The sequence below is a fragment of the Pogona vitticeps genome, chromosome 2 (assembly GCF_051106095.1).
Source record: "Pogona vitticeps strain Pit_001003342236 chromosome 2, PviZW2.1, whole genome shotgun sequence".
Lineage (NCBI taxonomy): Eukaryota > Metazoa > Chordata > Lepidosauria > Squamata > Agamidae > Pogona > Pogona vitticeps.
Window position 1 is genome coordinate 299,555,757 of NC_135784.1, and position 26,439 is coordinate 299,582,195.

Here is a 26,439-nt window from a genome sequence, read left to right on the forward strand (position 1 = left end):
CTGAATGGAGGTAGGAAGCATGGGCTGAAGGATGCAGCCACATTTTGTTCATGCCACCAGTTCAAGACGTTGAGGGATAAAACATGGTAGTAAAATGCCAGAAAACTGGCATGAGAGAGGGAGGTAATACTTCAGAAAGCCTCATTTATGTTCCTAGCAAACTGTCATGATGTAAATGATGTAAATTTTGCTTTCATTCCCTGTCCAATATAAAAAGAGTTACAGGAGGATGTACAGTATTCTCAAAGGCTTTCACAGCCGGGATCTGATGGTTGTTGTGGTTTTTTTGGGTTCTTTGGCCATGTTCTGAAGGTTGTTCTTCTTTACGTTTCGCCAGTCTCTGTGGCTGGCATCTTCAGAGGACTGGAGTAGGAACTCTGTCCGTGCTCTGTTGCTGTTTGTTGGATAGTTGAGTATTTATAGCTGTGGGAACAGCTTTTGTCCTTTCAGGAGACAGGGTGATCAGCATGTTTTTGTTGTGATAAGGGGGAGAGATTATCTGTCACTATGATTGATGGTTGTCGTTAGCTGGTCTTTTTTGTGCAATAATCCCTGGTCCTTGTGGCTGGGTAGAGTTTGTAGACTCCTCTGAAGATGCTGGCCACAGAAACTGGCAAAATGTCAGGAAGAGCAACCTTCAGAACATGGCCAAGGAGCTCGAAAAACCCACAACAACCATCAGTTACAAGAGGACTTTATTTTCTCCCATAACGTCCTGGCACCTTGTTTCCAAATATTTGCCCTGGGAATAACAGCCTCAAGGGGTGACAAAAACGATGTAATTCACAAAATGACTCCATCACCAGTTCTAGGAATGCATTTGCTTGATACAACAAATCTTAAGATACAGCCCCTGGTTTCTCCTCTAAGCTCCATGCATTGCTCAATGATGGCAAAGCTCAGCCTGTTCCATTGAAGTTTCCTTCCTTGGTAATTTCCTAGCTTTTGAACAAAATGATTGCATATTATGCAATCATAATCATATTATGCAACCATTTTCTGCCACTCTTGCAAATTATTTTTTTTTAACCTGCCATTTCATCCATACTTCTAACTACCAGGAAATCTGCAAACATGCTTCCTTGGTGTTCAATTTTTCTTTACCAATGGCTCCACCAGTTGCACAAGGGGAAACCCTTGAAATACCTGTCTTTTTAAAAAGAACATTATTCCTATTTATTGTCATGGTTTCTGCTGTTTAGAATACCCTTTGGCACTATAGAGTGATATTTTTTTTTGCACTGCAGTTGGGAAGGGGGAGTTCAAGCAGGGTTAAACATTACATTTGATTTGTCACAATGGCCTGAAAAGTGTGTTACAATGCACTTGTATGGTCTACACAACAAAACAACAAGCTTCTCTAGCAAGACAAAAAGGCTGCCTTTACTTCATCCCAAATACTCCTACCATGCCAATATTGTCACTGGGAAATCCAGATATCTGGCTGCTTTCTCATGTGGCTAAACATTCTCTTGTGCGAGATGCCAGTGACATAGCTTGGCCAATTTTTAGCACAGTGCAGTTAATACAGTATGAATAAAACTCATGTAAGCAGAAATAGTACTTCCCCAAAGCATATAACTAGGCAAGTAACAGATAGAAAAAACATGGAGAAATTTTGCAACGAGAGTAGGACCCTTGTATCTACGAGGAATAAAATCCAAGCTCTCCGTACAGATGCCAGAAATTGCAAATCTAGCAAACCTTACATACAGCCTCGTCTCTGGTTCCCTCTAGTGGCCAGTTCTGTTAATACATCTTAGAAAGGTGCATTTCTGGGGGCTTTTATTTGATACAGTATTTTCAGGCAGCTGATAAGCGAATCTGTAGGTAGTGAACCCACAGATACGGTGGTCCTATTGTATTGTTGTATTGTCTGTTGTCTGAGAAAGGAAATGCAGGTCTGTATCAGATTTCATTTTAGGAAAAGAATCCTGTCTCAACGTGTGGTCTGCCAGCTCTTCTCTAGCTCAGCCCATGATTTGTTTAGATTTTTAAAAAAGTTTTATTTAAGATCTAACTGCAGAAAATTCTTCCCTTTCCCTCCTCCAAAAGCCTGCTGAATTAATTATGCTGGTGCACCAATCCAGTGCTCTCCAAATCTCATTGCTTACCTCAAACTTATCTTTGTGAGGGGAGGATGAAAATTAACCTTGCTGAAAGGGCAATAAAGACTGGTAAAGTGAGTCTGCTCTGTTTTTGAGGCAGCACAGTTCAGCAAGCAGATCGGGCCCACAACCTTTCTCTGCCCTGACTCTGTGGCATCATAAAGAATGCCCCATTGCTTCCTTCCCATTTTAGGTTGTATCCTTGGCGAATGGGGTGCTCCTGCCCTGGCGACCTAACCCAACCCAACTCAAATGCCTGGACATTGGTGGCAGAGCATATATTAATTCTGAGGAGCTGAGAGACATTTAAACTTTCTTTGGGCCAAAATCTGTGGCATTCATGGATACCTTGAAAAAAAAAACCATCAGGCCTGAAATCAACAGCCTCTACTGTCACCATGAGGTCCTTTTGGCCCTGGGCCTTCATTCCTCACAGGGGTAAGTTTTGAGAAAGTCCGAGGACTGGTGGAATGGATGGATGCTAGCAGTAGGAGTGCTGGCCCAGGGATGAGTCCATTATAGGCATGTCAAAGTTGTAAGCTTGGGTTATATTAGCAGTTTGGTGAAGAGACCCTTGAGTTTGAAAAAGTCCCATTTTTAAAAATTGGATCATTAATATCAAGCTACACATCAGTAGATCCCCCCCAAAAGAAATCTTGCTAATTCTTTGACCCACGTTTGGCTTTCTTCAAAAGGTTATACAAGGACCTCTGAAGAACAACCCCTACCACTACTTTTCCTCTGAATTTCACTTCAGACACAACTGGCAATGACTCTCATGTGGTGTGATGATGCCAACACGAGTCATTAACAGCCAAAGGGTGCCAGTAATAGGATCATATGTGGAACAGGACATAACGAGGACCACACCTGTGCATTACTAGGATCAGAAATATAAAGTCAGCCACCAGCAGATCCTGGCGGTTGTGCGGATGTGTTTTTTCTTCTTGTTATTTCTCAGTGGTGCTCTTTCACCTGTGTTTCAAACTGTTGCTCGTCGGTCCATATGAACCCACAATGTTGTTTCATTAAGGACAGCTTCAGAGGGTGTGTTGGTTGGCTTTCTGGCAGATGAGGGCTTTGGGCGGTGGTATGTGTGAAATGCTGGTATGCTGCAATGTTCCTGGGAAACTCCATTCATCGATTCATCCAAAGCTTTCAGAAGGCTGAGCCTGTGATAGCATTCAGTTGCTTCATTAGCCCTTCCAAACTAGCCATCTGTTCACTCAGATCATCCTGTTCATATACCTGTGGAGAAAACAAACAACTTGTTTATTTTCTAGCTTTTAAGCTTGTGTCCGGGACCAAGCTCAAAACATCTAGCTGAGATGGAAGAGAACATGGCCCCCTCCCAAACATCAAGATGTGTCGTGCCCATTTCCAGCCATGTTTATTTGCCACCTGAGGCAGGAAATCCATCAAACACACACTTCTCCCACAAGCCAGCAGTAAAATTATAGCAATACATTAATAACTGCTGTTTAATGACACACAGAACCAGTGTGAAGTGGCTACCACAATGTGTCTAATTGCAGGGTCAACCCTGCTTGATTTCCATTCTGTCTGAATGGACCAAGGTGAGTAACTACTGTAATTCATTTCCTTTTGCTCAGAACAAGGGTAGGAAAATTTCAGTCTGCATTTAGCTACCAGCGTTCTCAACATACTCCCCACCACACATTCTCCCAGACCATCTCCACTCCTTGATTTTTAAAATCCCCCAAAAATTCTTATATTTCCCATGATGGCACACTGCAATTGGCTTTCCACGTGCTATCTCCTTTGGGCTCTTTTGGGGCCAAAAGTCATGTTCTTTTTGGAAACTGGAAGTGACTGGCCTACAAAGGTCTAGGGAGGTCAAAATAAGCTTGCAGACCCCCCCCCCCAAGAAATTGCAGGCCCCAAGTTTTAGAGACTTTGCCAAAATTTGAGAAGGGGCATTTTGAAATAAAGCTGAGGAACAGAAAGGAAGAAGGGAGGGCCTTACGATTCCAGCAATATATGCGAGAATGCAGGTGCTTTTAAAGTTCACTTTTCTCATCTTCATTTTGAAAACAGTTTAAAAGGTGCTGGTTTGGGCTGTGTGTGTAGTGTCAGCAGCATTGATTTGGGGACCCCCCCCCCCTTCCTCATTCCTGGAAATGTGCAAGGAAGCAGGTTAGCAATGGGAATGGAAAATGGTGGCAGACAGATCCGTGTTCCAGCTACTGAGCTGCCCAAATGCAGTAATGTGAAAGAGATTTTGTTGGGTTCACATTTTGCAGTGAAAATCACCATTTAATGCCTTCTGAGGATAACGATGGGATGAGTACACCTGGTCTCAAAAATCTGTGCATTTCTGAAGTTTCGAGTGTATTTCAGGAAAGAAAAATGCACCTCAAACAATACATGAGTTTGGGGAAGGAGGGAAGCATAGAGCTAGAAACGCAGGTCTGAAAAATACACACACACATACACTTTAGTTAATGGGGAAAATGCATGCAAAACTGTCTACAAAAATATGTTAAGAAAATCTTTTAGAAAAATGTTTTTTGAGAAAAACAAGTACTCCGAGAGGCACAGTTTTAACACTTCAAGTGTACTGTACAAGGTTTTTGATGATCATTTTAAGTTGAAAGATGGGAAGTGCAGTCCAAACTCTGTTGTGTTGGTGATAAGGAGCAGGAACAGGCATTGCAGAACCTTTTATTTATTTATTTATTTATTTTTGCTGGCTCGTCTCAGAGATCTGTTGAGAGACCAGCCTACCCAGATGGGCTCTGCCAAGATTAGCTAGAAGAGAAGCTGAAAGAGAGGCAGAGAAGGGGGAATGAGAGAAGAAGGAGCAGTGTTACATCAGATCTAAACCTCCTCCAGCCTGGAAAAACAGCCTCAGTGGCAGCATAAAATTAGGGACGGGCAAACATAAGTCAGTACCAACTGCCCAGATCAGAAAGGGGTTGGGGTCAACACAACTTCAGCTGGCTACGTCCTGGTTCAGATGGGCTTTAGCTTTGTTAGCTTCTTAGGACGGCAGGATAAGACTGCACTCTACTTCTTTGGAGATCATCATCATCATCACCACCATCATCTTAGAACTGCAGAGCTGGAAAGAACCCTATGGATCTTCAAGTCCATCCCCTGTCAGAGAGTCACAGTGGGGAATCAGACTATCAACCTCTGGCTCCACAGCCAGATGCCTAAAACACCAAATTATCCAGATCAGACTGCTTGAACTCAGCAAATCTTACTTCTCGGCTCAGGTTGTACATTAACTACTCTAGCCCAAGCATCAAAATATTGCCCTAAAAAGTACCCGCCCACATGCTTTCTGAAATCTATTTGCTTTAGCTAGGGCTCTGACAATTCTTTAGTGCTGGGAAATTCCAAATACAGTGGTGCCTCACTAGACGATGATAATCGGCTCCACTGAAATTGCTGTTTAGCGAAATCATTGTCTAGCGAAAAGCATTTCCCCATAGGAATGTATTGAAACCTGTTTAATGCATTCCAGTGGGGAAGAATTGTCATTGTCTAGCGAAGATCGGCCATAGGAAAGCCGCTTTGAGAACCGCCGATCAGCTGTTTAAGTAGCTGTCTTGCGAAGCTTAGGCCCCGAAAACACCCATTTTGCGAGCACGGAGGGAGCTGTCAAATCGTTGTCTAGCGAAAATTGGTTTGCGAAGCAGGGACCAAACATTGTCCAGCAAAATTCCCCCATAGGAATCACTGTTTTGCGAATCGCTATAGCGACCGCAAAAAGTCAATGTCTAGCAAAAAAATTGTCATGCGGGGTAACTGTCTAGCGAGGCACCACTGTATACAGGAACATATGCAAGAAGTGTCTCTGTTGTATCCTTGCTATTTAAATGGGTACCTGACATATGTCTCTCAACTCAGTTTGGAAATGGTTCACCAATTATGATTATGAGCCTTGATGGACACTAGAGAGAGAGAAAGAAAGAAAAATTAAACCCACAGGAATGCTAAAATTTCAGTGTGGGCTGTACTCAGTCATGGGGTTTTGAACCTTGTGATTGTCAATTGTTGCTTGCAATGTGTGCCCTTTTGCTCAGCTCTGCTAAGCAGTGACTGGTTGGGCTAAAATATATACTTCAAAATAGCACCAACTGGTAAAGACTCCGAAGAAAATAATGTTTGCTCTGAGCAAGATGATCTGGGTAAATTCATATTCTTAAGAGGATAATCATGGGGTTTGGCAACATCAGTCAGTTAGGCTTGGCATGTGATCCATGTTGCTAGGTTGGCACCCTGAAGTGATAAACCCATGCCAATTGTAATGGGACCTAGGGAGAATAAAAAGGATCTCAAAAGCCTGTTCCTTATATAAAAATCTGGAAAATGAGAGCAAGTGCTGGAGAGTTGGAGCAAAGACTTTTACGGGGCACTGTGTTGCGCATGATAAATTCAAGCCAATCGTACATGACATGGTCCTAATGGGTTCAGTCTTCATAGTGTTAGGATACACTTTGACTAGCACATTGCGGCTGCTGCTTGTAATTTGGTTTTCAAAGGAGGTGACATGCTCAAAGAATGATCTACAGTTTCCAATCCCCACTGAGCTTTCCTGGAAAAGCAAACCTTTGAACTCAAGACTCCTGAATCTAAGTCTGACACTCTATCCACAGTACCAAACTGTCTTCAGTTAGCAAATACAGAGCTAAAATAAAGTTATCACTGCTTGTATTAAAAACTCCGAATGGTACAGCCCCTTGCTTCAAACTAAGCTCTCAGATACAGCCCACTGTTTCTGAGGGCCTCAGCCCTAATACCTTAATCCAATAAAATGCAATCTTTGTTATGCTAGATGTGTCTCTAGGATGTTTCCCCTCCTGACAGCAGCCTTTCTTTTGTTCAAAAAGGAACCTCTTCTTAGGCACATTCACTGCTTATTTATGCATCTATTTATTCCCATTTATATTTCACTCTTCATGAAAAAGACATCTCCGTGTAGGCAGGAACAGCATCAAATCATTGTACAAACCCACTCACAATCACACTGTCACAGCATGTGTGAGAAGCCCGATTATATAAGCCTGCCTGCTTGCTTCTCTCTCACTCTCTCCACCCACACAACACACACACACACACCTCTTTAAAACAAATTAATGACTATCAATCTGCAGGACAGCTATGAAAACCACAATGGCACTGAGTAGGTCTTAACCAGGTGCCAAGATTACAATAAGGTAAGCTGGGTTGCCAGGTGAAGAGTAGCCCATTCCCTGAGATTCCAGGGTCAAAGCCCAGGGCTAAATTGTGGGTCCTTGTGATGTAACAGAATCAGGGCACGCAAGGGTTGGAAGGAAACAAGCCCAGCACAAATTCAACTACCTTTGGGGCTAAGCTCTTCAGCCCTGCTATCATCTGGGAATACGTGGAGATGAGCGCACAGGCTCTATCTAATGACACCTTCAGCCAGTGCCATGAGACCAGGCCATGCTGGGGAGGTAAAGGTAAAGGTTCCCCTTGACAATTTTTGTCCAGTCGTGTTTGACTCTAGGGGGCGGTGCTCATCCCCGTTTCCGAGCCATAGAGCCAGCGTTTTGTCCGAAGACAATCTTCCGTGGTCACATGGCCAGTGCGACTTAGACACGGAATGCTGTTACCTTCCCACCGAAGTGGTCCCTATTTATCTACTTGCATTTGCATGCTTTCGAACCGCTAGGTTGGCGGGAGCTGGGACAAGCAACGGGCGCTCACTCCGTCGCGTGGATTCGATCTTACGACTGCTTGGTCTTCTGACCTTGCAGCACAGGCTTCTGCGGTTTAGCCCGCAGCGCCACCATGTCTCCCTGCTAGGGAGACAGCTATCCAATTTTGGGATGTCCTCAAAACTGGGGTAAGATGATCTCCCTTTGGAGATATAAGCGCAGTAGGGAGTAAGCCTCATTGCTTGGAATTTCACTTTTGCGCTAACACTGATTTTGGAAAATCCACTATAAGGTTCTCATTACTGTATCTTCTTTAGTGCCAGTTGCTTCTGAGATGTAGAGGTCCATGGGCAGGGCAATTTCGGTGGAGGCCCTTAAGATAGAAGAAACAGGGTGTGAAAACTGATCATTGTTATGCCCTTTATAGGCAACTTTTGCTAGACTCAACTCCTAGCAGATGCTCAAACATCTCCCAGACCTAGCTGGTTGCCTCAGCTTTAAAAGCATCCTTTCAATGATGTTCAATGATGATATTAAATCTGTAACATCACAAGTGGCAACTGGAGGGGAGCACATTCTGTAAATGATAAATGTTTATTTATGTGAATTAATATAACATATTGTTTGAGGAAAAATAGGGCGTAATCTTGAGCATTCAGAATGCAGTGCCTTTAGGGTCTCTGTAGAAGTGGAGTAGTACTGAGGGGGGCCTGATCCTTCACCCCCCTATGTGTCCCTTTGAGTCCTCATCCATTATCTCCTGTAAGGGCTCCCATTCCTGCTGAGCTGGAAGAGTGAGCCAAATAATTTTTCCAGTTGTTACAAAATAAGGTATTTGGGGCTGAAAGGCTCTGTACTCAATGACTCCTTATAACAGTCATTGCAACCAAATTTGTTGTTTTAATTTCTTCTGTCACTCCCCTCTTTCAAGATGCTGGCCCGCCTTTCCTTCTTCTTACCGTGTTTCCATTGAGGGTTGGAAACCATCCAGAGGCAAAGAAGGGGGGGGGGGGTCTGAAATAACTCAAGGGCTGCCGAGGATGGGCTTTTGCCCACCTCTGAACTGCCTTTTGTGCTCCCCAATCCTTTCAATTGCCATTTGTGTCACCACCACAGCAATTTGAGGTCACCAGGCTCTTAAATCATCCTGCTCCTGTTAAATTTCTGGAGCAAATATTCTGATGTGGAGCAGAAAGGAAAGTAAAACAGCAAAAGACCGCAACCAAAACAAAAGCTGAGCTCTGGAAACCTTCCTCTTTTTATGGGGGAAGAAGGACAGATAGACAAGTTTCCTCATGGAAGCAGCTGGAAGTGTTTCACTGCAGACATGCTCTATACTGGGGTAGGAATTGCTTAGCCCAGTGGTCTCCAAACTTGGGCCTTCAGATGTTCTTGGACTACAACTCCCAGAAGCCTTCACCACCGCTTCTGCTGGCCAGGATTTCTGGGAGTTGAAGTCCAAGAATATCTGGAGGCCCAAGGTTGGGGACCACTGGCTTAGCCCATTGGCTATGGGAGGTAGGCTCTGACTTTTTGTGCAGCCAGGTCCCTCCCTGACAGCTTGTTTTTTTCCCCTCACCCCCTCAAAACTTTGAAGGGGTGATTCTCTTGATCAATACTATTTTGTCTCTCCTGAATCTCTGCAGAGCCAGGTGGCAAAGTGGTTAAACTGCAGTACTGCAGCCAAAACTCTGCTTACAACCTGGGTTCAATCCCAGGGAGTTGGCTTCAGGTTCACCCAGCCTTCCATCCTTCTGAGGTCAGTAAAATGAGTACCCAGCTTGTGGGGCGGGGGGCAATGTGTAGCCTATATAATTTAATTGTAAACAACCTGAGTGTCTTTTAAGTACTACATGGCAGTATATAAGCAACACACTTTTTTTTAACCTTCTGGTTGCTTCTTGGTATACTGAAAAGAGGTACATGTAGCCTACAGGACGTTGGAGGTAGGTAGAAATAGCAGAGGGTGTAACTTCTGAATTCTCAGTCATTGCCCATCACTATTGCACATGGAGACAGTAGAATAAATACTTTTTTTAAAACTATAATTCCAAGAAGCCTTACTAGGGATTCTAGGAATTATACTTCTCCCTCCCCCCCTCCAAAGGTAACATCTCCATGCTTTGGTGCAGAGATTGTCTGAGCTGTTCTCTCAGATGGATGGCCTGAACTGCACGGAGAGTTTCATTCCACCAAACAGCTCCCAGGAAGGTGCAGAGCTCATATGATTAGTTCTTCTCACGCCGGGGCCATCTGCACAGTTGGTGAATTTTCAATGAGCCAATGCCCAGCTTGGGCCTAATTGTCTTCTCAACTCACATGCGGCAAAACAAAATACATGACTCGACACTCCGACGTTTTGAATCCCTGTATCTCTGCTCTACTTCATACCGGTTGCAGGGAAAGGACATCTTGACGCTTCCCAAGGTGGGATCCAGGACATTGTCTCCAGCATTACAGAACCTGCACTGAATGAGGCTGGACTTGATGGACAATAAGATTTCCTCAGTGCCTATGTCTCTACTTCACACGATTTCAGGGAATGTAACTAGAGATGAATGAACTCAGTGTTGGGTCAGCACCTACTGAACATGAGACCAGGGTCCTGATCTAGTCCTCACCCAAATAAGGGCACACAGATCATCCCCCTTCTTGCCCTGGGCTCTTTTGGAGATACCCCAGCCTGATCCCTGTCTGTGTCTGTGCCAGTCAGTATTTGTGTGTTTCTGAATCTCCTTGAAAATCCTCGTCCCCATGAACAGGGAAATGCAAATAACTATGATTCATGATTGGATTATACAGTGCCATCAGAATTAGTTCCAGTAGAATTATATACCCAACTACAGCTCAGAAAAGAGACGAAAAGAAGAAGCAGGAGGCAAAGTATTATGAACTTTAGCAGGCACACCACCGCAGCAACAAGATAAGAGAAGCCAAGTGGTGGTGACAGGAGGTATGTTCTAAGGTCTGAAAGTAAAGTTCTGACATAACCATAGGAACGGAGCGATTCAGCCACTCTCACACACGGGCACCTAGCGTATTAAAAGAGCTAACTAATTGTTTTTTAAAGGATCAGAAAAGATAAAAGCTTGTCCAATATACGTCGAAGAAGAGGGTTGCTCCGTTTGTTGTGCAGCTTAAAAAAGTCAACCAAGCCAAGCTGAACCAAACCGATAAAATGCAAAGAGCAATTGTTGCAACATGATGACCTCCCTCAGAGGCTCTCCTCCATAACTCAGGGGTTGGTGTGCCCAGGAGAGTTCTTGGATTTACTTGGAGGTTCAGCTGTCTACTGTATTTCCTTCTCCTCTGGTGCCAGTTTGGTCTTCTTGAGATTGCATATTTGTTTCAATTTCCCTTTACTCGTGCAGTGTGTCTTTTTTCTTATGTTTTGAGCCCCCAAACACCAGACTGAACAGGACAGGTCCTCTGTCCTGGCTCCACCCCATGGCTGCCCTGGTCCCATATACCATGTCTATCACTCTATTGGGTGGTATGCAAGTTGCATGAATGAATGGATAAATTAATAAGTCAGACTGCACAAAAAGTTCTAATTCACTCCACAGTTACACCTTCATCCAAAAACATCCTTAACAATTACAAACATTCTTAGAATAATGTTAATGCGTTCCCTTTCCAGGAGTTCTATACAGTGGTACCTCGACTTACGAACGTCTCCACTTGCGAACGTTTCGAGTTACAAATGGCTCCGTTCGCGAAGTGTTGCTTTGACTTGCGAATGAAAAAAAAAACACCTTTCCTGCTTTTTTTTTTTTTTTGACCTAAGTTCATTTTAGGTCAAAAGAAGAAAAAAATAAAAAGAAATTCTCCCCCTAGTGGTAGAGGACAGATTAACCGGCTTTGCATTAGTTCCTATGAGAATTAATGATTTGACTTAAGAACGGCGCCTCTACATACGAATGAAAAACAGCCTGAATGGATTAAATGATTTTCAATGCATTCCTATGGGAAATTTTGCCCCAACTTACAAACTTTTTGTTGTACGAATGCCATTCCAATACGGATGAAGTTCGTAAATTGAGGTACCACTGTAATGTCCAGAGCATCACTGTGTACAGGCCAGAACTGGAAAACTTACTTTTTTGGACCAGAACTCCTCTAATCCCCTAAGGATTTTGGAAATTGTTGTTGAGAAAAGTAACTTTTATTACCTCTGGTAATGCCTTATTATTACAACTGCTTCACATAGTTTATGATGGAGGCATTCAGGAAAAAAATGGACAGCCGTCAGATCTTCAAATCTATACAAATAATCCCAAAGAATTAATTTTTTTTTAAAAAAATAGGAATGTGGAAGAACTTTAGATAAGTTGGGGGAAGCTTTTGCAACCACATCACTACAGATGTTGGCGAGATCATTATAACTGGAAGAGGAGAAGAGGAAGGTGAGACAGCAAAACAGGGTCTCTGTTCTTAGTGGTAGCCAGTAATGACTGCTTTTGGCTATTTCATTTGTTGTAGCAATATAGATAAATGGAATTGGAAGGGGCCTACCAGACCTTCGAGCTCAACTCCCTGCTCAATGCAGGAATCCAAATCAAAGCAGATCTGACAAATGCTTATCCAATTTTCTCTTGAATGTGTCCAGTGACTCCAAGTAGCAAGAGAACAGAGAGGCCAGGTCCTCAAACGCGTGTCTTTGGATGAGCATCCTTGACGTGTACTTACATTTGCAGTATCCTCTGTTTGTTTGTGACCCTCTTCTGAGGCTTCTGGGGCTGTCGGCACTGAGACGGGAAGCAAAGGGGATCTCGCTTTTCCAGCCAATCCAAGGGATGCTGTCTTAACCTGAGCCTTGGGAAGGCTGGGTGCTGAAACAGAAATGGCAGATTAGAACACCACTAGTATTTGGGTTGTGCAGAAGAGGAGGCAGAAACGCATTTCGAATGCACACAGGTTGAAATAAATGATTATCTTATCAATGCACCTTGTGAATCTTGAAGGAACAACAGAGAATGTCAGGATGAGAACAAAGAAAGGGCTACCCAGCTCTTAAAATGGGCAGAACCCATGAAAGTCTAGACCCAGACAAATGGAGAACTGGGTTACTTTGAAATCAGTTAATAGGCTATCGACTGGAGTCAGCAGAACCAAAGTGAACCTAAGAAAATGGGGAGTTTGCACCAATGTGGTCCTTTGAAAGTGCAGAGAAGAACAGATAACTTCACATTTATGTCAGAGTACAATATGTCCCCAAATACGTACAATGGAAGACTTGAAGTTAGTTGCCCATTATTTGGTGAAAAATACCTGATCATAGAATCATAGAATCACAGAGTTGGAAGAGAACACAGGGGCCATCGAATCCAACACCCTGCCATGCAAGAACTCCATCAAGGCATTCCTGACAGATGGCTATCCAGCCTCTGCTTAAAAACCTCCGAAGAAGGGGACTCCACCACACTCCGAGGCAGTCTATTCTGCTGCCGACCAGCTCTGACTGTCAGGAAGTTCTTCCTGAGATTCAGGTGGAATCTCTTTTCCTGTAGTTTGAAACCATTGCTCCTTGTCCTAGTGTCTGGAGCCGTGGGAAAAAAAAACCTGTCTCTTCCTTGACATGACATCCCTTCAGATATTTAAACATGGCTATCATTTATTTATTTATTTATTTATTTATTTATTTATTTATTTATTTATTTATTTATTTATTTATTTATTTATTCAATTTATATGCCGCCCAAACTACCCAGAGGTCTCTGGGCGGCTTACAATAATTAAAATTCAATACAGCAAAAGATAAAATAATTAAAATACAATTAAAATACAATTAAAATTGCCATCAGACCCACAGCTAATATTATTTCAGTTAAAAGCCTTCTGGAACAGGAAGGTTTTGACCTGGCGCCGAAATGTCATCAGCGTCGGCGCCAGACGAATCTCAGTCGGGAGGGCATTCCATAGTCTGGGGGCAGCTGCCGAAAAGGCCCTTTGTCTACAAGCCGTCCCTCTTACCTCCTTAAGGGACGGCTCTTTCAAAAGGGCCCCCTGGCTAGATCTTAACTGCCGGGTAGGTTCATATGGAAGGAGGCGGTCCTTCAGGTATCCAGGGCCCAAGCCGTTTAGGGCTTTATATGTCAAAACAAGCACTTTGAATTGGGCCCGGGCAGCAACTGGTAGCCAATGTAACTTATACAGAATCGGCTTGATATGTTCCGTGGCAGCTGCACCACTCACCAGCCGCGCAGCTCGATTCTGGACCAGTTGCAATCGCCGGACCGTCTTCAAAGGCAGCCCCACGTAAAGCGCATTGCAGTAATCTATGCGGGATGTTACCAGTGCATGTGTGACTGTCATGAGACTCCGCTCGTCCAGGTAGGGCCGTAGCTGGTATAATTTCCGCAGCTGAAGGAAGGCGCCCCTGGCCACCGAGTCCACCTGGGCTTCCAGTGTTAGACTGGGGTCCAGGAGCACCCCCAAGCTGCGGACCCTGTCCCTTAGGGGGAGTGTAACCCCATTCAGGGCAGGGAAATGGCCCTCCAGCCTGTCCGGCGAAGCACCCACTAACAGCACTTCCGTCTTGTCTGGATTGAGTTTCAATTTATTAACCCTCATCCAGTCCATTATCAGGTCCAGACACGAGTTCAGCACAGAAACTGCCTCACCTGGATTGGTGGAAAACGAGAGGTAGAGCTGAGTATCGTCAGCATATTGCTGACTCCTCAGCCCAAACCTCCTGATGACCTCTCCCAGCGGTTTCATGTAGATGTTGAACAGCATGGGGGACAGTATTGAGCCCCTCTTAACCTTTTTGTAAGGCTAAACATTCCCAACTCCCTAAGCCGCTCCTTGTAGGGGCTTCCAGACCTTTGACCATTTTGGTCGCCTTCCTCTGGACACGTTCCAGGTTGTCAACATCCTTCTTGAATTGAGGTGCCCAGGACTGGACACAATACTGGACACAATACACATTACTAATATACATTAATTGTACCATCAAGCTTCTGAGAGGAACAAAGAAAGTTACTGATGTATATTTACATGTTTGATTTGTCTCATCCTAAATATTTAGCATACATTAAAAAAACAATGCAAACATAATGAGATTGAAACCGCACTTTTGAAGAAAAATTACTGCAATTAATACTGCTGTTTTAAGCACACTTGCCGCCTGGAAATAAATTCTACTCTTCAGTCCCATCTGTCTCCAAGTAAATTTGAGACACCCTCCAGCCAGTGCTCAGGATCTTTGGAAGCTCCTTTGATTTCAGTAGAAGAGTTAAGCATGTTCTCAGGTCTTTCCTATTGAAATCAGCCAGAAGTGTTTAATATGTCCACATGGTTTAGAGTTAGGTGCCAAACACCTCAGATCTCACAAATCTCTTTCTCTTGATTATAAGTTTTCCCTCAAATCAGTAGCAATACTTTTGCCTTCACAAGATGCTCGGACTCTAACTTGGTCTCCAAAGAGGAAGCTATAGGTTTGGAGAGACTAAAGGAAAAGCTGTTGCTCAGCAGTTTGCCCTCACTATTCTCCTCCAGGGATTACAGTCATACGTTGACAGAAAAAGAATGTCATTCCTGTGCATTCTGGGAAGGGTGGACAAATAGCAGGTGGCTGGATAACTGCTGTGCCAAGGATCTTTCTCTTTCTCTTGTTGTGTAACACAGGGTTACTTATCACTAGAAATTGAGGGAAATGAGTATTCCCTCTGACCAACCTGCTTAATTTCCCCTCTGGCAAGAGGATTTCCTCAGAGATGAGTATGCCAGTGATCATACTTGCAGATTAAGCTTGTGCTTTCTTTCCAATGACCAATCACAAATGTCCAAATGCAAGTTACAGAGCTGAGATATATATATTTTGTGACAAACAGATGTCTTTCACAAATTAAGAGAGTACATCTTCTAAATACATGTCAAACATATAATCTAGTTTGACAGGAATGGGGGAGAAGATGCTAAGTACACTACAGTGGTACCTTGACTTAAGAACTTAATCCGTATTGGGACTGCATTCTTAAATTGAAAAGTTATTAAGTCGGAGCACCATTTCCCATAGGAATGCATTGAAAACCATTTAATCCATATCTGCTGTCTTTCGTTCTTAAGTCGAGGCGCTGTTCTTAAGTCAAAGCATTAGTTCCCATAGAAACTAATGCAAAGCCAGTTAATCCGTATTTACCACTAGGGGGCAAAATATTTGTTTAATTTTTTCTTCTTTTGACCTAAGGTGAACTTAGGTCAAAAAAAGGGCACAAAAGTTTTTTTTTCCTTTTTGTTCTTAAGTCGAGGCTCTGTTCTCAAGTCGAAGCAACTTTTTGCGAGCCGAGCCGTTCTTAACTCGAATCGTTCTTATGTAGGGACCTTCTCAAGTTGAGGTACCATTGTATTTTAACCTGGAATGAAACAAAATAGTAAAATTTAAGTACAAGTCACTAACTGTTTGGGGTAAATACCACTCAGCTGAAATAACCAGTTCATCTCCAACCTTGAGTGGTGAAATGGGGAGGGTCATTCCAGCTCAGCCTTAGTGTATAGTAGAGATATTTAACAGTATGAACAATTCTTTCAAAGACAAAAGGCAATGCTGTCAGAAATGCATATTCATTTTCTTTTATAATCATTTTTCATTCCTAAGAACTAGACTTATAGTGTTTCATTAATTTTAATTAAATGCTGAAGCACACAGAGGGGTTACTTTGGCAAAGGGTTTAAGAATGTTCAAAGCAAGAATGGATGCTCTCCCAAATTAGAGTGCCACGTTGCATTTTGCCAGCGATAAGTACCTTTCCAAGAGTTTGCAAGAGACAAAAAAGAGAGCCAGACATTCTCTGTATGCCTGAATTCCTTTGATAATCCAAGTTTAACTTAAATGAAAAAGGGAAAGTTGAAAAAAAATGAGAGAGAAGTAAAATGCTTCAAAAGATACAATCACTTTGCTATCTTCACTGTAATAAATGAGTTCTTTAATAACTGGCTTTTGCCGAACTTCCAGCAACTTCAAAGAAAGAATAAAAGATATACCCATCCTTCAAAGCAGAGAATATTTGTGCTTTTTTTGAAAAGTACAACCCAAGTACTCCATCCTCCCAACAATAGCAGCAGACAATAGGGAGAAGGAGAAGAATCAAAACCACAAGAAGAACGGCTTAGCTAGGGTGGCTTGAAACCATTTAGATGCCCTACTGTAGGGCCCAGTGCAATACCACAGGTTCTGATTAACACAAGAATGAAAATCCTTGATGGATCAGACCAGAAGTCAACGGCTCCATTAAAACCATGTCACCATAGTTTAACCATGCAATGACTTAATAATTACTTCAGACAAGATCAGTATTTCCCTCAGCAGTATTAAAATAATGTATAGAGTAAGACCATGCACTTTAGAGGCTTTGTGGAGATGCACGTTCTGATTTCCACTGAGCCATGGAACTTGCTGGTTGACACTGAGCCAACAGGCTTCTTTTTGTTTGACCTCCCTCACCAGAACGTCTGCGAAAATACAGAGAGGAGGAAAAGAGTGAGATGAGCTAATTGGAGGAAATATGGGATGTGCAGATACCAAATGAAGAGTACTGTGATGTAATCTCACTCAATTAATCATTTTCTGTGGGAGATGTTCTTCCGATGTGTCAACAGCCTGTCAAAAATTCATTAAAGCAAATGAAGTGTATTGCCTCCAGCATGAGAATGGGACAAGTGATGGGTTTTTGGTCAATGTTTCCACAATTTAGACAAAACGTCTCTGCACAAAATCAGTGCCCTTTTCCTTTCTGAAGAAAAGCATGTTTATAAACAGAGAGAGAGAGAGAAAGAGAGAGAGAGAGAGGGAGGTAGAGGGAGGGAGAGAGGAAGGGAAATGACACAAATATCTCCTCCAGTGATTCTAACATTTTGAAGTCTACACAACCACCAGATATCTAAGCCACTGAGCTATCCATCCCACTTCTCATAGTTTAGGTAAGGAAAAGGTTCCCCTTTATATTTAGTCCAGTCATGTCCAACTCTACAGGCCAGTGCTCATCCCCATTTCCAAGCCATAGAGCCAGCGTTTAGACAGTTTTCCGTGCTCATGTGGCCAGCACGACTAGACATGGAACACTGTTACCTTCCCACCGAGATGATACCTGTTTATCGAATCGCATTTTTACATGCTTTCGAATGGCTAGGTTGGCAGGAGCTGGGACAAGCGACAGGAGCTCACTCCATTGCGTGGATTCGATCTTACGACGGCTGGTCTTCTGAGCTTGCAGCACAGAGGTTTCTGCGGTTTAACCCGCAGCACCACCATGTCCTGTTCTCATAGTTTAGAGATGGTAAATTCACACAATTTGTCTAATTTATGCAAACATCTTTGTCATAAAGCAAAACATTTCATGGTCACTGACAGGGCACATCTTGCTGTTTTGTGGGCCAAGCTAAAATGTTTTGCCTTCTGGTTTCTGCATATGGGAAATAGGACACAAAAGCATTTGCTTGCTTAATTGCAATTACATTGGAAGTGTGGTCACACTGGCACCCACAATGCACCTAAGGTGAACCTGGACTGATAACGAACGAGGAGGACTGATAATCTCCCACAGTTTAGGAACACCCGAGAAAAGAAAGAAAAATGCACAAACTGGTCAGAGAATTTACATTCAAACTACATTTTCATTCAGTCCTAAGAAAAATTAATGTGCAGACACCCTTAGCACATAGCAGTTGGAACTCATTCCTTTGGTTGCTTTTGTCGTCAAGCTCCCCTTAGAAGCAAAACTGTTCAGCTTTTCAATTCAGTAGGCAATCACACCTAGGGAAACATATGAGCAAGGCCGCCTTGCTTGCAGCTACAATGCCTGCCTGACAGACCATCCTTTTGTCATTATCTGCTAATGATCCAGAATGACAGGTTGATGGTTCATCGATGGGTCTAATGACAGGAGATGATCCCCTGACCCTTGGAGAATCTTCTGTTCTCCACTTGTACAGATCAGGGCTTTGAGAAAGAGAGGCTTTTTTTCCTGCCTGAAAAGAAAAATATTTTAAAGGTGTTGTAATTTGATCCAAACATTGCATAGATGGAGAGAAAATTGCAAGCTAGAACAGATGCAGATTTCAAGAGAGGTTGCCTAAGTATTCAGAATCTAATGCTAATAGAGTTTGAATATGCTTCTGAATAGTCTTCTTGTTTGAGTCCCATTGTCATACAATCTTTTTGTAACTGTCTAACTATAATAGATTTTAATAAGGCACAATTAGCTACCACGTGCTTCCAGCCAAAGAAAATTCTACTATATGGCATTATCCCTGGAGGCATTTACCACTGGAAAGAGGAGAAAACGTAACAATATGAAACTTCAAGTTGGGGAGAAAGAAAGAATCAGATTAGGATGTGTCCTTATCATGGAGAAAGTATGCAAGAATCAGGGGAGAGAGAATCCAGGACCTTTTTAAATGTCATGATTTATGGTGTTGCAATCTGTAAAGTAATCAAAATAAAAATCATCATGTGCTATCAAGTCAATTCTGAATTATGGAGGTCCTTTTCCAGAGGTAATGAGAATACCTGCAGTAATTTTAGAGAGATATTGTCTTAAAACTGATTTTTTTCCTGCCCTTCCCTTCAATTAAACTTCTGCATTGACAGATTTAACTGCAATGCTTGCACTTCTGGACTAGATGTTGGTTGTTAAGTTGCTGGCATTTATCTTCTTTTTTATCATTTATTTTTAGCTGTTTGGACTGCTGCTTTGTCTAGTACACTGTTGTGGGAGAGTTCCACATTTAAAGGCACCCGTAAATGATTTTATATTATAAATAATGCAGCAGATAAGTCATAAGAATAAACTGTTTACATAGCTTGAGAGATGGCTATGGCTGCGTTCACATACGGAACACTTGTGCCCAGACATATTTTTGATGGATATTAAAGCACCAACACATGTAACGAATGATCTCCACTAATAGGGTGTGTGATACACAAATAAACAGCTACACAGGTGTCAACATCTTGTTACTTATTTCTATCAAATTATGAGTTTCTCGTGTATTTATTCCTACATAATAACCATATGCTCAGCATTAGACTGTTGCACTCTGCTAGTATAAATACAAAAGACTTTCATGTTTTTTAGAACCTATTAATTTACATAAATATAAAACAGACTACAACATCAGTATTACACAGCTGGCAACGTTTTATCAGGAACAGCACGGATGGATGTCTGCTTGGATACTACAAACATACAGCACCAGTTGCTGGATGAGACATGTAGGGAATTACCAGCTATTTGCATGCAAGATCAAAAAGCATACCTGAAACAGGTGACACAAATATCAAATGCTTCAGCTGTAATCATAACTGTAATTAGCATTCAAGGTTTGTCTCCCCTATTGGCTAATTGGGCGGGGGGGGGTCATATGATATTAGCACAAGCAGAGAGAGGAGGAGGAGCTGAGAAGAATGCCTGGCTCCGAGCACTTGGTGGCCATGTTGATTTTGTACTGGCCTCGCCTGTTTTGTGTTTCCTTCTTCTTGAGTGGGAATGGCTGGAGGTGGCATACGCACTAACAACACGTAGATTCATGGCTAGAGATGGGCACGAACCACCAGATTGCGGCGGTTCATTTACTGGCCCAACAGATGCTCCATGGCTTGTTGCTCGGCAGTTCGTGCCCAATTCTCTTCATGGTCTTCAGCAGGATTTTTTTTTAAATGTCCAATAGATTTTGGTATCTTGGGTCATATCTGTGATTGCCCCACCCTCATTATGCTCTGACCTTGACTGCAATGTTTATGTCAATAGTTTCTCATTTTGCTTTGCTGTTTAGATTTATAACATTATCTATTAATAATAATTACTATTACAGGTCATCAAATGGATTCTGATTTATAGTGACCCTTTGCTGAGATTTCTAGGTGTATGACATTCAATAGGGGTTTACCGTTCCCACTATCTGGGGTGCCCTGGGGCTGTGCCTAGTTCCTCAAGGCTATACAGGCTGGCTCTTCTGGGACGCTCAATGAGAAACTGAACTCCCAATGTCTGGCTCCATAGCCAGATGCTTAACTCACTGAGACATCCAGCTAGTGACTATTAAATAAGCATTTTTCAAAAGTCATATGATTCTTCTTCCTGGACAAATGAGATGTTCAAAATCCAATTCAGTCTGGCATGTAAACTACAGAGTTTATAATTTTCTGATATATGCTTGGAAGTAGGGATTTTTGCACCTGTAAATCTCAGGCTTGGTAGGATTTCAAGAGGGAACAACATTTCTCACATGTAACTCATTAATTGATGTGATTGTCCCCTAATGAACTGGTCCTTTGGACAAAGACAGATGGTTCCACTTGGGCACTGCTAATGAGAAACCAAAACGGCAATTAAATCTCACTGTCCCTGGTTTTAGATTGTGATTAGCACCAGGTAACAGCTAAAACTCGTACCTGACGTATATTAAAAAAATTCAGAAATGAAGTATGTAAATAATGAATAAAATGTTGGAGAAACCTCTACAATCACTGTTGGTTAGGATGAGGAAGAAGCAACTGGTGGCCTCACGACCTTTATTCTGGGTTCTGTCCTGGTTTCTTGTACTGCTTCCCAAAATAGGTTGTATATGAGTTTTTTTAGTCAGTATGTATGATGTGGCACATGCTTCTGACTACAGAAAAGGATAACCTATTAAGATTTTAAGGCAGAGGAACTTCCAGAGTTTTTTTTTAAAATCAGAATTGGGAGAAAGGGACCATAAAAAAAATGAGGAGAGACTCTGGCCCTCTTCAAGAAGAAAGATTTTAGGGTGGAAGCTGGAGCTTGTATATAGGCAGAATGAAGCAAAAAGGCAGTGTTTCTACACTGTTCTGTTTCATCAGTTTGCTATCACTTGAATTGCTGGGTGTCATCCAAAGGAGTCCTGGATTGTGTAGGCTGGTGAGTGATAGAGAATTCTCTGCCAGGCAGCTTTAGTGGCTTCCTCTGAACTAGAATAGAGGATTGAATGCCCTGCACCAAACTATGCAGAAGAATGGAGCCATGATAGCTAAAACGATATCAAACTGATGTGCTCATAGAGTGCTGATACACTTCCAGTTATTCAATGAGTAGTTCAGTCTGTATCTAAGTGACAGATTGCCTGGATGCAGGAATTTGGTTACAGTTGGCAGCTGGCAAGAGCCAGCCTGGGCTTTATTGGCTCTTGGCATCATGCAGGGTTTTCTAGCCTTGAGACTCCAGGGCCACCCTCTAGCCATCTGCAGCAGTGGGCCTGCAGCTCAGTAAAGGGATGCCAAGGCCCATCCAGTTGAAGATACTGAAGGCTGGACCACCTGGAGGAAGACATTAGCCCCTGCTGGTCAGCAGGCCCAGATTTTGGAGTGATGCATATTAAAACATACATCAGTCCTGCCCCTACAATGCTTTCAGTACAGGAAAAATTCATGACTTCGGTTCGGAGCTTAGGAGGCTGCTAGCTTTGACAATTAGTGAAAATTAAACATTAAAAACTGGAGGATTAACTTGTTTCTAGTCAGGCTGAAAAATGAAAACATTAAATTATTAAAATAACATTACTGATGCATTAAACAAATTGTCAGTTTGGCATGTTTTGTTTGCGAGAGAGCACCTATCAATCCATTTTTCCTCTCACGAAAAGAAATGAAGCCGATACTGTAGAGCTTCCATTTGAACTTAACTTCATAAAGGGCAGCCCAAACTTGGCCCTACAAATGGATTATCATACCCCAAAGTCTTAGTTGACAAAGCGAAAAACAAGAACATTTTAATAACAACCACTACAACACTGTGTCATCTAGTTGAGTCTGACTTATAACAATCCTTTCTAGGGTTTTCTATGTAGGGGGTATTTATTTTATTTTATTTAAAGGACGAGCGTAATGGACAGTGTCACCGAAGCAACCAACATGACTTTGACCCAACTCCGGGAGGCAGTGGAAGACAGGAGGGCCTGGCATGCTCTGGTCCATGGGGTCATGAAGAGTCGGACATGACTTAACGACGAAACAACAACAATTTAATTTAATTTATATCCCACCCATCTAGACTGAAGTCTACTCTGGGCAGCTAACAACACCCAAGAATAATAAAATAAAATAAAACAACAACATTAATACAATTGAAGATAGCAAATAAATTAGATATTGGCAAGACGGAAGGTCTGCCTAAAGAGCCAGGTCTTGAGTTGGCTCTTAAAAATTTAGAGGTGGTTTGACATTGTGTTCTCCTGGGAGTACTCAGGGTTGCCTGAGGCTACATAGGGTAGTTGCTTTCACAAACTCTGGATCCAAAGACAGTTATTTAGTCTATAAGCTAGTATCTTAGACTACAAAGAACCCTAGTGTTCAAAACCGCTACAGTATAAATAACTCACCCATCAGTGTCAGCTATATTTCTTCAACACAACACTGAAAGCTTAGCTCTGGTGAGAACATGACCCATAGTCTCCTAATCCATTCTGCACAGTTATTTTTTGAAAAATTAATTTTTAACAAAACAATTCTGGCTTCGGTCTTCCATGGGTTTTGTTTGCAAAATAATGCTTCTTTGGACAAAAGCCCAAATTAGCAAGACGAGCCCAGGCCAACCTATATGGGTTTTCTTCTAAGAATCTTTGCCTTGTGGTCTTTCACTGGGAAGGAGAAGAGACAGAGATGGTGGGGAGGGAGAAGCTTCATCTTACATGAGAATAAGCCTCATTTAACACGATATGATGGATTGACTTCTGAGTACGTACATTACAGATATACAGTGCTGAACTTTTTGTTGTTTTTTTTATATAAAAGACAAAAATAGGGAGAGCAGAGCAAGGTTTAATGATCTGTGTGATCCTGCTTGGGACGAACCCTGCCAAGATGCCAAATGCCTCAGTACCTGCTGGGGGGCAAATGCTACCTCAATGCCGAATGCCTCAGTGCCTTCTGGGTACAAACTCTACTTCAATGCCGAAGGCCTCAGTGCCTGCTAATGGCCTATGCTGCCAAAATGGCAAATGCCCCAGTGCCTGCTGGAGGCAAACCAAACTAACCCCAGTGCCAAATATCTATCTCATTTTGCTGGGGCCAAATCAAACTCCCTCAATGCCATCTGCTTCTGTGACTTGTGGCAAACTTTGCCAGCTGGCTCCGTCACTTTCCTGGGGGACCCACTTTGTGGGTGAAGAACTCAGATGTCTGGAATCCAATTTTCACCAATTGTGGGGGGGGGGGAGACATAGGAAGCTTCTGTGTGATTTAGGATTCTCTAAGGACCTGGGGGGAATTTTCCTGGGGCCATCCTCCTTGTGGCTGTATAACTCAGGTTCGGAACCCAAACCTCACCAAACCTTCTGGGCTTGTAGAAAACAGTCACAGGAAGCTTCCCTGTGAATTTGGTCTCTTTAGGTGCCTCAGAGCCTCTTTTATAGTATTTTAAAGTGAAGATGATTTGCTGAATCAATTCGTCAATTCATCCAAGAATATTTGTAATTTCATATTTGCTGATTCGGTTACCTTGATGAATTACGAACTGCAATGAATTGCCTTTATTTAATATTCATCCCCATCTATAATCTGTATGTATATATATTTGCACCAATATCCTGTGTGGGTAAGGAATGTAATTGTGATTTTCACTGAGTTAAATGAGGCTTACTCCCAGATTGGAGGGTATCCAGTTGTTAACACTCATTTCAGGTAAGTCTACATTTCTAAATGCTTCAGGAAACATACCTTGATACATTTGATTTCCATTTTGAATAGGATATTTAAAGCACATCGAGTGAGCTTAATGGGGCCCTCCCCTGCATTCAACCATTTCAGTTCAAAAAGTTTGGGCTTTTACAAAACTTAAGATACATATACGTTCGTTTAGTTGTTTAGTCGTGTCTCTTCATGACCCCATGGACCAGAGCACGCCAGGCCCTCCTATCTTCCACTGCCTCCCGGAGTTGTGTCAAATTCATGTTGGTCACTTCGCAGACACTGTCCAGCCATCTCATCATCGGTCGTCCCCTTCTCCTCTTGCCCTCATACTTTCCTAACATCAAGGTTTTTTCCAAGGACTCTTTTCTTCTCATGAGATGGCCAAAGTACTGGAGCCTCAGCTTCAGGATCTGTCCTTCCAGTGAGCACTCAGGGTTGATTTCCTTTAGAACTGATAGGTTTGTTCTCCTTGCAGTCCAGGGGATTCTCAAGAGCCTCCTCCAGCACCACAATTCAAAGGCATCAATTCTTCGGCGGTCTGCTTTCTTTATGGTCCAGCTTTCACTTCCATACATCACAACAGGAAAAACCATAGCTTTGACTATTCGGACTTTTGTTGGCAATGTGATGTCTCTGCTTTTTAAGATGTTGTCAAGATTTGTCATCGCTTTCCTCCCAAGAAGCAAGCGTCTTTTAATTTCGGGGCTGCTGTCTCCATCTGCAGTGATCATGGAGCCCAGGAAAATAAAATCTGTCACTGCCTCCATGTCTTCCCCTTCTATTTCCCAGGAGGTGATGGGACCAGTGGCCATGATCTTAGTTTTTTTGATGTTGAGTTTCAGACCGTTTTTTGCACTCTCCTCTTTCACTCTCATTACAAGGTTCTTTAATTCCTCCTCACTTTCTGCCAGCAGAGTGGTATCATCTGCATATTGGAGGTTGTTTATATTTCTTCCGGCAATCTTAATTCCGGCTTGGGATTCCTCCAGTCCAGCCTTCCGCATGATGTATTCTGCATATAAGTTAAAGAAGCTGGGGGACAATATACAGCCTTGTCGTACTCCTTTCCCAATTTTGAACCAATCAGTTGTTCCATGTCCAGTTCTAACTGTTGCTTCATGTCCCACATATAGGTTTCTCAGGAGATAGATAAGGTGGTCAGGCACTCCCATTTCTTTAAGAACTTGCCATAGTTTGTTGTGGTCCACACAGTCAAAGGCTTTTGCATAGTCAATGAAGCACAAGAAGACATTTTTCTGGAACTCTCTGGCTTTCTCCATAATCCAGCGCAAGTTAGCAATTTGGTCTCTAGTTCCTCTGCCTCTTCGGAATCCAGCTTGTACTTCTGGGAGTTCTCGGTCCACATACTGCTGAAGCCTACCTTGTAGGATTTTGAGCATAACCTTGATAGCGTGGGAAATGAGTGCAATTGTACGGTAGTTGGAGCATTCTTTGGCATTGTCTTTCTTTGGGATTGGGATGTAGACTGATCTTTTCCAATCCTCTGGCCACTGTTGGGTTTTCCAAACTTGCTGGCATATTGAATGTAGCACCTTAACAGCATCATCTTTCAAGATTTTAAATAGTTCAACTGGAATGCCATCACCTCCACTGGCCTTGTTGTTAGCCACGCTTTCTAAGGCCCACTTGACTTCACTCTCCAAGATGTCTGGCTCAAGGTCAGCAACTACATTGTCTGGGTTGTACGGGATATCCAAATCTTTCTGATATAATTCCTCTGTGTATTCTTGCCACCTCTTCTTGATGTCTTCTGCTTCTGTTAGGTCGCTCCCATTTTTGTCCTTTATCATGTTCATCTTTGCGCAAAATGTTCCTCTAATATCTCCAATTTTCCTGAAGAGATCTCTGGTTTTTCCTTTTCTGTTATTTTCCTCTATTTCTTTGCATTGTTCATTTAAGAAGGCCCTCTTGTCTCTCCTTGCTATTCTTTGGAAGTCTGCATTCAATTTTCTGTAACTTTCCCTATCTCCCTTGCATTTAGCTTCCCTTCTCCTCTCTGCTATTTCTAAGG

The 26,439-nt window shown here is 42.6% G+C and overlaps 1 protein-coding gene across 2 annotated transcripts in view; it reads right to left on the reverse strand.

Annotated features, from left to right (window-relative positions):
- Window positions 1-513: 513 nt before the first annotated feature.
- Window positions 514-26,439, reverse strand: part of DCC (DCC netrin 1 receptor) — a 1,127,120-nt gene continuing 1,101,194 nt past the window's right edge. For both annotated transcript variants that reach the window (XM_078384133.1, XM_072992925.2), the window contains exons 28-29: window positions 12,452-12,594; window positions 514-3,356 (exon numbers count right to left, since the gene is read on the reverse strand). In XM_078384133.1, coding sequence (XP_078240259.1) covers window positions 3,267-3,356; window positions 12,452-12,594 — 233 coding nt within the window. In that variant the 3' untranslated portion in view covers window positions 514-3,266. The remainder of the gene's footprint in view (window positions 3,357-12,451; window positions 12,595-26,439) is intronic.